Below are 12,139 nucleotides of genomic sequence, written 5' to 3' on the forward strand. Positions count from 1 at the left end.
CCCGAAAGCGTTGATAGCAACACGGCGCCAGACAACAGTGGTGCCTATTACGTGGCTGTTTTCTGTGTTGTCCAGAACGAGGCTAATTAAGGGGCAGCGAAGACTATTCACAGTTAGTTCTCGAGTTCTCTAGATACGAGTCAGTCACCAGTTAATTGCAGCACAGTATTTGTGATACTGCCAATTGCAGTAATGTTGAGCTTGTAATCCGTGTGACTGTAAGAGCGAATGTGAAATAAAATTCGCTACATCAAATACGGCGTGAAATTATTTGTCGCGTTATACACCCAACACGTGACAATATGTATATATCTGCTGGTTATTTCGCTGGCATGCTGGTAGCTCTGGTCAGGTTCCTTCCTAGGTGGGTATGATGTTATGAACTCTTGTATGTGCACACGCGTTACCTCCCATAAGTTGGGTGCAGTGGCACTACCGTCGAGACATTGTTATCATATGGGGAATTCCAGTGTCGTCTTGCAGGTGGTCGTTTGGACTCTGTAGGAGCTGGCAGATAACGCAAGTGTACAAGAGTTCATTTCATACCAACACAGGAAGTAACCAGACCAGAGCGACCGGTATACCCGTCAAATAACTAATATATATATATATTTTTAATCTTAATTTCGACCTTAACATTCAACCAGATACACGTTAATTTAACTAATTATATCTAATACCAACATAACTGGACTAGAAAGTAGATAATACCAAGAATTTTGTTACCAAGCATAATGTTACATGTTACACAGTCATATCCAAAATATGGATCCATATTAAAAAAAAACAAGCTCAGCACCTAAGCAGAAACAATACACCTGACGATGACGCAATATGGGTCGAAACATGTTGTGTTCTTAAGGTTTTAATATTTTAATGTAAATGATCTATATCTGTATACTTCTATAAGAAATTGTTTTGTAGAGGAATGCAATATACGCAAGAGAATGCAACACATAAAGATTAGTGTGCCCCTTTTAATTTCGGGTCCCACCTGGCTTTCCTGGATCTTTTAATGGCGTATTCTAAAGCAAAACTGAAAAGAAATGGTGTTGAGGCATCTCGTTTTAGATAATTTTGAAGAAAGGACTTATCAAATGTTTACCTATACGTACTTTACTACACGTTTCGTTTAAACACATTTTAATCAACCTAACTAGTTTCATGGGTATCCCAAACTTTATCAGAATATTGTACAATACTTCCCTCCTAACTGAATCATAGGCTTTCTTGAAGTCTACGAATAGCTGAGGTACTGTCTCATCGTACTCCCATTTTTTCTTCAATGTCTGAAGAATGTAAATAGTCGATATGTTACGTCTAAACCCACACTGATGAGCACTAACAAGTTCATATACGTATCGACTTAACTTCGAGAATCGGATATTGGGCAGAATTTTGTATGAAGTTGACAGCAGTGATAGCCCTTATAATTACTACAGTCCGATTTAGTGGCCTTTTTGTGATCTGGTACAACAACTGACACCTCCCTTTACTAGGTGTAGAAATACAAGGAATCGGCCCATACTGCGTATTTAACTAATCAGATTAGCCAACCCAATTTTGAACCCCCCCCCCCTCGGCAGTATGGGGGTATGCAACTTATGCGGAGGGTCGATGTGATCTGACAGAATCTTCATGGCTATCATACGACTTTCGTTTCGGAGTTCAGTTTTTATTTCCGCAAACGGCGCTAGCGGCAGGAGGGCATCCCATAACAAGAAAGTTTCAATTTCATACTGTATGGGTGCGTTTGCATTTTGTTGCATCCATTTATTGTACACTTCTCTGCCTCAGTGTTAGATACTAGTGTGTTAGTGTTAGGTTTTCATGTACATTTGCACAATTTTTATTGTATATTTTCTGTAATCACTTTTGACGAAACTTGATCTGAGGTGAATATAGGTGTATTTATACTGACTTAAGTGTCCAATAATTTATTTGTGTTTGTTGCACTGCTGCCTAGAAGTCAGCGTCCATCCGGCTGGTCCTGCGATAGGTCTTCTCGACACAGGTTTTCTTGGTTTTCCTCTGTTTAAGCAAATGCTGGGATGGTTCCCATATTCCAAGTTGCTATCGTGTGCATATCACACAACCCTTCCGATTTAAATCCATAACAATTAAGTCCCAATGGTGTCGAGGTCACCAAAATAACTTTTTTCTCTCAAATTCTACAGTTCGGCATCAGCTCACAAAATCAAAATTCCGCCTTCTAGCCTTCATAACGTCTTCACTTTCACATTGCCCCTACCAGAAGGAAGAGCGGGCGAATCTTGGAAACCTAACAAAATTATGCTCTTTCTCCCCCCACCCTCCACAATAAAGTGTCTCACTATTCCCATGTTTCTTCCACTTTCACCTGCTCTTTTGCTATACTTTCCACCACTCACCCTCTCTCTCTGTGTGACTGAAGTTCCTCTTTCTGACGAACCCAACACAGCCCCGCCCCATTCACCTGTGGAAGCAAATATCCAGTTTTCGAAACTGTTTTTGTCAGACGACGGAGAAAATCTAAGGCCTCACTAATCCCAGTCACGTCAGAACCCCTTAGAATTGGTAAAAACAGCACAGTTAACAGCTCGTATAATTGGCGGGAATTAAAAAGTTGTTTTAACTTATTCAACACAAGTGGCGTTATCGAATCCAGGTCTATGATCCCATGGAATTTAGAGAATATCTACATATAGTTAATTTAAAACCGAATTACGATAATAAAATCAACATTGCAGACGTGCGCAGTAAATCTATGCTCAGTTTTGCGGGACTCGAGCCGGCGGTGTTAACTTCAAGGCCATTAACAGGACCAATGCAGCCGGCTGCTCCCAATTCATTGCGCTGCGGGGACGCTGCGGCAGTGCGCATGTCCTCAAGTGCACGCGCCTTTGCCACCAGAACAACCGACCTCATTGCAGCTGCACTGCCCGAAGTGTCAAACTTGTATTTTGTTAGCGTTGTCTTTCTCCTTGCACGGCAAAACATTTCAGTGAAAGCAATCACTAATGTTCGCATTTAAGTTTCGTGTAACGTAATGGTCATATTCGCAGTACGAACAATATTATCAAGTTGGTGCAAGCGGTAACTTTTCTGGCTTGTATTCGGGAGGTGACTCATAGAAATCTCGGGCAGCACAGGGCTATCCTGATTAACGCTGCGGAGGAGACGCGACAGCTCTGTCCGTATAGCGACAGACTACACTCTGGCCACCCCGGCAGTGTAAGATTTTTTTCTTTTTCTCCACAGTGTGCAGACCGACTGTAGGGCGCACTCAGCCTCCTAGACTATGAATTCCGGGGACTCTTTCCCCGGGGTAAAGCGGCAGGGGAGTGAAGTTCACCAAACACCTCCTAGTGCCGAGATCAAGAAAGGTGGAGCTATACCTCCACTCCCTCATATGTCTTTATGGCACAGTGCTGAACTAATTAAGCCTGGCATGGCTTTACTCGACGCTCTGGGATACTTCCGTTTTCGTTGAATGAGCCACAAATACAAGCCAAACCTGAATTCGCTGGGCACCTTGTAGTGTAAACCCCGCAATGCAGAACGATTCATGAATTTCTGAGTTGGAATGACGGGTAGCCACGCCTACCCTACAGGGCTCGCGTGTTGGCTTCGTGCACATCATATGCAAATTACGTACGTTAACGCTTACCTGTCCGGAGGGCACTTGCTGACGCACTCCCCATCATTCAGCACTTCTCGACACACGTAGCACTGGTCTGCCCGGGGCCCGGTGCAGCCTCCCAGGCACAGTTCATGGCATTCGCTCTGCGGGCGCCCGCGGTGACAGTTGTGAACCTGGCTGCCCCAACACATACTCTTGTTACATCCTTCTCCCACGTCACAAACCCCCTGACTTGGGCATGAAGACGCGTCCTTGTTGAACGCTATGAAGTGCTCGCCGCCGTTGGTAATAGCGTCCCAGTCCACCGTGTTGTAGTAACACAGCGCGTAATTCTTCTCAATCCTGACGGAGCCTCGCAATATGGCCGTAAGTCCCCACAGACCAATTTCTTGCAGCTGTAGCATCTCATAAATCACCAGTGCGTAATCTTGAAACAGGCTATTGCCTCGGATTACCGCCAGGTTGGGAAACAGAAGCCCAATATTTCTCAGTCCTCTGACACGATAAAGCATTAGGTAGCAGGTGATTTCACGTAATTCTGGGAAACTCACATTCTCGAAATCCGATTCATTTGCACGATCAATTAAAACTATCCGAACAAAACCTTCGACTACCGTACAACCCCGAAGCTGTTCAAATTCTCTAACGGAATTTCGGATATCGACACTTACACATATCCGACCTGATGTCATTTGCGTGGTAACGTTGCTTCCAGCCGACGGATTTGACCTTGTTATCGTGACCGTCCCTTCCACCCGGGACATCGGCACACCCCACACAAGAAGCACTAACGTGCACGTAACAACACGCATATTTACACCGCCATTCTTGCGCGTCTTCTTTTTCGGTACCAAACTGAAATCAATGCTCAGAAATAACATAATGTTTCGTGCGCTTCCTTCGGTAAACTAAGGATGTTTATATAACACAGAGTTGCACACCGTTATTTCACATCCTCTTACTTGAAACTCAGGCTCAAATATAACATTCCTCGAGCGTCCTTTAGTATATCAATATATATCGACCATTTAGTTGATGTCAGGATGAAGGCCGCCTATTAACAGACTCCATTCAGATCGTAATGAAGAAGAACTGCTATTTCACTGCCTCTTCAAGCCAGAGCTCACACGTGCAAGCCCTTTGATCGTCCTACTTGTTTACTTCTGCACGAAACGATCACACGGACACATGCGAGTCGCCCCGATGAACTTCATGCCAAGTATATGAGACACTGTCGTATATGGCTGCCTTTGGTAACAGGCCATGATGTGAGGACGGTGCCAGCAGCAGCTGAATCAGTTCTGTGCGTAGCAGCCGATAATGTTTCCCTTGATCAACATGCGGTATAGAACCCGTAGCCATGTTCTTCATCTTCACCTCCCCCAGCGACGCTGACGACCACGATGGACCCCAAACCATACTCCTCGCTTTTCCGTGTATATTTCTGTTGTATTATATTTCTTCTTGTTATCGTTTTGGTTCTATTAATTTCCAAACTGGACATAATATTCTCTCGGCCTTCAGCTCACGGGTCTGTTCTCCCTTCTCCTTGCCGTGTTTATTGTTCTCTCAACAGAGCCGCGTAGCAAGGCTGTCTTGTGGCGCTGCTTACCTGGGAATAAAGCCAAACAACGTATTAGAGGGGTCGTGAGAGAGGCTGTGGCTACACGGCCTCTTGCAACACAGCCTCCCACATAAATCCATAAATAATAAAACTGCAGGCCCCTGCACTAATCATTACGGGAAAACTACCAAGGCCGTGTACATAATATTTTGGGTGCAGAGGAACGCGAAATGGATTTAATTCATAACACGAAAAGCGATGAACACAGATCTACGTTTAAATAAGTTTCATTTCTTAACTCGGTCGATACAGTGACCGTCTACGAGGCCGACCGAGGATTCGGATTTTGATTCACGGCAGGGGAAAGGGTTCTTTTCTTCTCCAGTGTCCAGGGCCGACACTGGGGCCCACCCAGCCTCCTATCCAATGGGTACCAACGGCTTCTTTCCCCGGGGTAAAGTAGACGGGGGCCAGTGTTGTCCTCTGTGTAGCGACGAGCTGATCACTCGTCCAAGGAGCCCTACTGTCTGTAAAATGATCATGAAACTGAAAATCAGAGCCCAGGGCCCAAGCGGGCTGTAGTGTCAGTGAAAGAAAAAAGCAGACGGGGCATGAATCTCACCACTCAACTCTTATCTACTGCTGCGGTTAACAATAGTGGAGGTACACATCCACTCCTCCAATACGTCTTCTTGGGGGGGGGATGCTTAGATTTATTAAGCACAGGAGCGATTTTATCTTTTGTAGTCTTCTAATTAACTCCCGCGCACTAATGCGAGTCCTTAACGGAAATAGCAGATTCCTTTTAGTGGAAACATGGCGACTAATTGTCGATTCGGTGTTTCATGGTTTTATTTAAAGACGTTCTTTCAACTACACACGTTACGTAGCCTCGAATGGTAAAACAAATGAAAAATGAAATGGAAACGAATTTGAAGAAGCGCCCAAGTGTCAAGACAAAATCAGCTTTCAGCTGCTCTGCGTTGGCGGTGATACGTACTGGCAGAGCATAAAGCATGATATACTCGTAGTTGAGACGGGAATGGATTTTGGTTGCAAAACCACTTTGGAAACCAAGATAGATTTGAGGATAACATTAAGACGGATGTGTGTGAAGGTGTGCAATGGTTTAAAGCGACCTCAGCGTTGGGTCCACTTGCGTCCTCTAGTGAAATCGATGAACCTTCGGGTTCCATTAAAGGCACGAAATTCCTTAACCAACACAGATACTGTCAGCTGCCCACGAAGAATCCTGAGCTATGTTATTGGTGTACACTCGAGGTTATTTGATAAGTTTGTAAATACGCATTCTGCTTTACTGCAATGAATCCAGCACTACTCAAGGCAGCTCCGTGAAAGAACATTTCTTTTTTATTTATTATGACTCTACAACCTTTCTTGGGCCTTGGCAGCTCTTTCAGTTTGTTGATCCTATGCACAGTCGGTAGGACTCCTTGGACGGGGCTCAGCCCGTCGCAAGGCCGCTACCTACACGCATACCAACACAAACACAGAATAAATGCACATAATAGTCATCCATGCCTTGAGTGGGATTCGAACCCACGATTCCAGCATTCCAGCGAGCGAAGATAGTTCATTCCTTAGACCGCGCGGCCACTGTGATCGGCCCGTGAACGAATATGTACAGTTAAACTTAGCCTTGATCTTAATTACATAATTAAGAACCATGCCATGAAGGTATATGGAGGAGTGGACGTACAGCTCGAAAATTTTTAACCTCAGTACTAGGCGGAGGTGAGTGGTCAGCTTCACTCTCCTGCCGCTTTACCTCGGGGATACTATTCAGGTACTAATTGTACAGGAGGCTGGATGGGCCCCACAGCCGATCTGGCGGCTGCAGAAAACAGGAAAAATTCTCTTGCCCCTGCCGGAGATCGAACCCCGGTCATTTGCCCCGTAACCGAGTTGCTATACCATCTGAGTTATCCCAGTACCAGCGAATTTAAACAGACGCACTGCCCCTACTCCACGCCACAGCGGAAGCATTGGATAAGTTGGTGTGCAAGAAATAGTCACAGATGGCACATGAGGATTCTGATGACATGTTCACAAGTGGCCGCTACGTAGTGTAACGCAGAATGCGCCCTGCAGTGTAATAAGCTTGTTCCCGCTGCATCCAGTACTTACAGAAAGGAAGATCAGGTAAGGAGAAATTTTGGGCACGAGTTCCACATAACAAAAAAAAACAAGAAAAATGTCCATATCAACATATGTCCGGAAACATTTAAATTGTGAGTTATAGTTGAAAGAGAACATTTGTAATGAGCGTTCAGAATGTCCTCTGTGAGATCCAATGCACGCCTCGACACGCTTCACCATGAACCGCCACATCCGTTCAAAGATGCCGGAGTAATGACAGATACTCTGACAGACATCCACAATGCGACGGAGAAGTGCCTCTTCGTTGTCAACACAGGGAGTCTTCGGTGTTCCCACGGGTAAAAATCCAGAGGATTCACAACTGGCGCGGAGCGTGGAGGCCATGCAGTGGGTCCTCCTCTGCCTGTTCATCGGTCATGATAGGTTTTATTGAAACACCTGGAGCAGCACTGTGGCGGAGCACCATCATGCACGTACGGCATGCAACTGGTGCATCTTCCGGTAGATATGACACGTCGTGTCGGTAGTGGTTACGTGTAAGCCGATGTGGCAAAACTTGCAGGCTTACCAAACACCAACAATCCCTGCCCACACATTAATGCTGAACTGCTGCGGGTGTCTACTCAGTATTCTTTCAGGCGTGACTCACAAATTAAATGTTTCCAGACACTTGTTGATATGGACGTTTTTTCTTCTTTTTTGGTATATGGAACTCGTGCACATTTCAGTTGCATTCTCTATTGAGTATAACAACTATGCGAACTGGCTGAGAAGCTGTACTTGAGGTGACTGGGTACACATGCACCCACAATACGTGAAGGAGGTTCTGTCATTTTTAGTAAAATAGAAATTTGAAATGTTTATACTTGTAACACAATAACTTCTCGCCAGCCCCGGTTATGAACCAATGTCCAGGTTTACACTAACGCAGATTTGTACTGAGGGGTCAAGTGAATCTTACAGCCAATTATTAGTTGTTTTTTTTCCTAGTGGGGTGGGACTAAGTCCCTTGTACTGGGGCCACTTCTGGCCTATTGTACCAGCCTCAGATGATAGGTGAGGGTGATTGTGGAGCAATTGGTGGAATGAAGATTGGCAAGGGAACCCGAAGTACTCGGAGAAAACCTGCCCCAGCGCCACTTTGTCCATGACAAATCCCACTTGACCAGACCCGAGATCGAACCCGGGCCGCCGCGATGGAAAGCCAACGACTAACCGCTTGAGCTATGACGCGGCCAATTAATAAGTAACATGAATTCGGTTTAAAATGGTTTTTAAAGTTCTTTTTTTTCCGACTAACACGACAAGTGTATCGGTTTAACACTATTTCTCCACGTCTCTGCAACTGCATTACATTGCTCCTTATGGGAATTTCGTGTCGACTGACATTACTGCCTTTTACAGAGAATTCTTCAAGAATGCATCTATCGTGTTAGTGGAACCGGGTCTAAATCGGTAAGTTTCAGTGTAGAAGTGAACTGCACCGGAAGTCGGCAGTAAACTTTTGTCCCTTCCACGTCCTTTGCAGTGAAGACAAACCTGAACATCTGAACACTCCGTACCTCACTGACTTCCTTGCGAAGTTCTTATTCAGTTGGTCGAGATATTCCTTGCTTTAAAAAAAAAAGTAAAAAAGTAAAGCTCCTCCCTGTAACAGGCCGTGAAGGCCCATAGGGTTGTGAGACGTTGAGCTTCCCACATATTCTAGACAATCGGCTCAAAGATGGCGGTAAGATTGTCAGGCTTATGCGCCGGCCGCGCTTTACAACCCAGGAAAATTATTTAATTAATTCCTAGTACTCATTTCTGTTAGAGGCTGAGTGAACCCCAGGGCCATAGTGCGGCCGGAAGGATTAGGTCAATTGAAAAAAATCCAATGACCTCATTGGGACTTGAACCCGCGACTGCTTTTATGGAACTCAAAGTTTCACACAGGCCTGTCACTCTCCCACGCTAATTTTCTAAGATAAGTTTCAATCTTCTTTCATCTGCGCGTAGGCCTACCTGTTGGGCTCGTCCTAACTATCCGCATACGTGCTGAATGTTCTGTTCACCTCGTCCTCCTTCGTTTGATCACCACAATGATATCTGATGAAGCTCCTCTTTCTGTAATTTCCTTCATTCTCCTGAAACTTAACTCTCCATGGCTCTGTTGAACCTTGCCGCTTTTTGAGTTTCTTCATCCTATACACCGTCGGCATCACTCGTTTGACGGGGGATCAGCCCGTCGCAAGGCCACTACCTACATACAGGACAACACAAACACAGAAAAACCGTACACCCAGACATCTGTGCCTTGAGTGGGATTCGAACCCACGATCCCAGCGTTCGAGCAGGCGAAGACGGTTCATGCCTTACAACGCGCGGCCACTCTGATCGTCAGTTCTCTCTCCGAGGATCAAACATTCCGTCAGTCATTTTTTATTAAACATCCTCAATCTGCGCACTTCCGTTACAGCGATAGAGTCTCACTCAGGTAAGACAAACTCCGTGGAGATGAGTCCTGTAATCATTCGGTCAAGAAACCTGAATGTTCATGACAGTCTTCACAAGGGTCCATCACTGGCCCATACCCTGATCAAATGAATCTAGTCGGAGCCTTTCCACCGCATATCTCAAGAATTTTTCAGTTCTACCGTCTCGGAATAGCTCAGTCGGTATAGTGACGGGCTATGGGCTGGACGGCCGGGGTTCGATTGCAGGAAGGGGTGGATTTAACCGCTTTTTCATAGCGTCCAGACCGGCTCTGGGGTCCACTCAGCCTCCTATCCAATAGGTAACGGGTGCGACTTCCCCGGGGATAAAGCAGCGGGGACGTGAAGCTGACCCACTTACCTCCACCGAGTGCCGAGGTCAACAGTAGTGGAGCTAAACTTCCACTCCCACATACATCTTCATGACATATTATTAATTACGTATGGGATCAAATTTATTCTTTTTTGAGCTCTCCAATTCGCATTTCCTGATCAAATTTGTTAAGAATTTTCCACCTGTCTCATGCCTTTCCCATGATCCGTCCACCTCATATACACACACAAAGCAAAGCTGTCCTTGTACTATATTAATTAAGTAGTTAAGCACTATAACCGGAAGACGTATGGGAGACTCCACCATTCTTGACCTCGGCACTAGTTGGAGGTGACTCGTCAGCTTCACGTTCCGGTCGCTTTTTACCCCCGGGGTAAGATCCCCCAGCACCCATTGGATATAAGGCTGAGTGGGCCCCAGAGCCGGTCTGGACGCTGTGGAGTAGAGGAAAATGTCTTGCCCCTGCCGGGAATTGAACCGCGGCCACTCAGTCCGTAGCCCGTCGCTATACCGACTGAGTTCTTGCGGCCCTGTAAAACAGCAAGTAAAATTATGAATGAGTAACTCAAACTGAGAAATGAACAAAGAAAACAGAAGAACGTCGGTATTTTTCATGATGCCTGCTTTTCGTACTATGACGTCCTTGGAAAGCAGAAATTACCTCACGGTTGCATCTGTCTGGTCGTAAAACAGCAGCTGAAGCTAAACACCACAAAAAGGAAGAAGCCGCGTTGGCTCGCCAAAAGATACTTCCTCGCTTAATGAACTTCACTTTTATTACACTTAAAAAAAACAAAAAGAATGGATCAACTTTACGAGTTATGACGCGCAGTTTAGAGCTTTCTGGCCGGGGTTGGTATGTCTGTGAGGCTCTGGCTGGCTGTGTTAGAAGTCGGTCGCATGAAGCCATGAAATGTCGGTCACGGTTCATTGCAGGCGCATCTGAAAGACAGGTACAACTACAAAAAATATACTGAGAAGCATTTGGAAAGGTCATGGTCACTTTCTGCTTCACTGCAATTGCAGTCTCTAGCGGGGCATCGCACCATTTGCTGATGACGTATTCTAATTCCGCGTAAATCTGTAATCCAAAAGCTGTCACACACAATACCGTAATTTCGTGCAATCGTTACAATTTCATAAAACAGGATTTATACGTAATCTGTAGGCGTGTTCATGTTCCATAAAGTTTCACTACTCTTCACTCACCGCCATGTAAGTACGCAAGTAACGGGACTAACCACATGGAGCTTAGTCATTCTTGAGAAGCCGTCAGTTGCTCAGCTACTCAACAATTTCACACAGTTTTATGGAACCCGAAGTTTGATTACCGTTTTCACAAGAGCCCTCCATTGGTCCCTACCCTTAGCCAGATGAATCCAATCAATACCATCGAATTCTATTTTTCCACGTTAAGTGGGTCCCTTGTCACCACGGCACGGCGTCCTCAGGTTGCGGATGGAGGAGACGCCCTCCAGGTATGGAGGGAAACTGCGAATATATTGAATAAGCAGTCGCGGGGAGCCGAAAAGGGGTGGCCCGCCAGCTTGGGAGTTGGGCGTGGGGCGTGGGGCTAACATCTCCTCACCGTAAAAAATCACACTGTTATGAAATGTTAAAGAGCCGGGCCCACTCAGCTGCTATAAAGAGGGGCTAACGGCTGGACGGTCAGGGTTCGATTCCCGAAGTGCAAGTTTTTTTTTCTAATCCAGTGTCCAGATCGCCTCTGGGGACCATCCAGCCTCTTATCCAATGGGTAACGGGAGTTCCTTCTTGCTTTATAACTTCGAGGTTCCGAGTTCAATTTCAGTAAGTTAGTGAGAAAGTACGGCTTCTTTTTATAGAAAATGCAGCGCGACGCATTTTTTTCCCCTTGGCACTACAGCCCTCATTTGGGCCTAGGCCTACCTCCATGAAACTCTCCGTTCACTTCGGTTTTTCTAGATCTTACACATTCGGTAGGACTCCTTGGGCGGGTGATCAGCTCGTCGCAAGGCCTCTACTTGCACACAAACACAGAAAAG

General features: G+C 45.7%; 1 protein-coding gene across 12 annotated transcripts in view; it reads right to left on the reverse strand.

The window, feature by feature from the left end:
* Positions 1 to 12,139, reverse strand: part of LOC111861850 (insulin-like peptide receptor) — a 309,490-nt gene that overhangs the window by 49,066 nt on the left and 248,285 nt on the right. For 9 of the 12 annotated variants that reach the window (XR_004512737.1, XM_033750473.1, XM_023846767.2 and 6 more), the window contains one exon: positions 3,650 to 5,234. Coding sequence is in view for 10 of the 12 variants with exons in the window: in XM_033750473.1 (XP_033606364.1) it covers positions 3,650 to 4,503 (854 nt within the window). In the remaining 2 variants the exon portion in view is untranslated. Of the gene's footprint in view, positions 1 to 3,649; positions 5,235 to 9,311; positions 9,550 to 10,931; positions 10,951 to 12,139 lie in introns of those variants that run through there. The other 3 variants (XM_023846769.2, XM_023846766.2, XM_023846772.2) reach the window with 3 other exon arrangements.

The sequence above is a fragment of the Cryptotermes secundus genome, unplaced genomic scaffold, assembly GCF_002891405.2.
Source record: "Cryptotermes secundus unplaced genomic scaffold, Csec_1.0 scaffold933, whole genome shotgun sequence".
Classification (NCBI taxonomy): Eukaryota; Metazoa; Arthropoda; class Insecta; order Blattodea; family Kalotermitidae; genus Cryptotermes; species Cryptotermes secundus.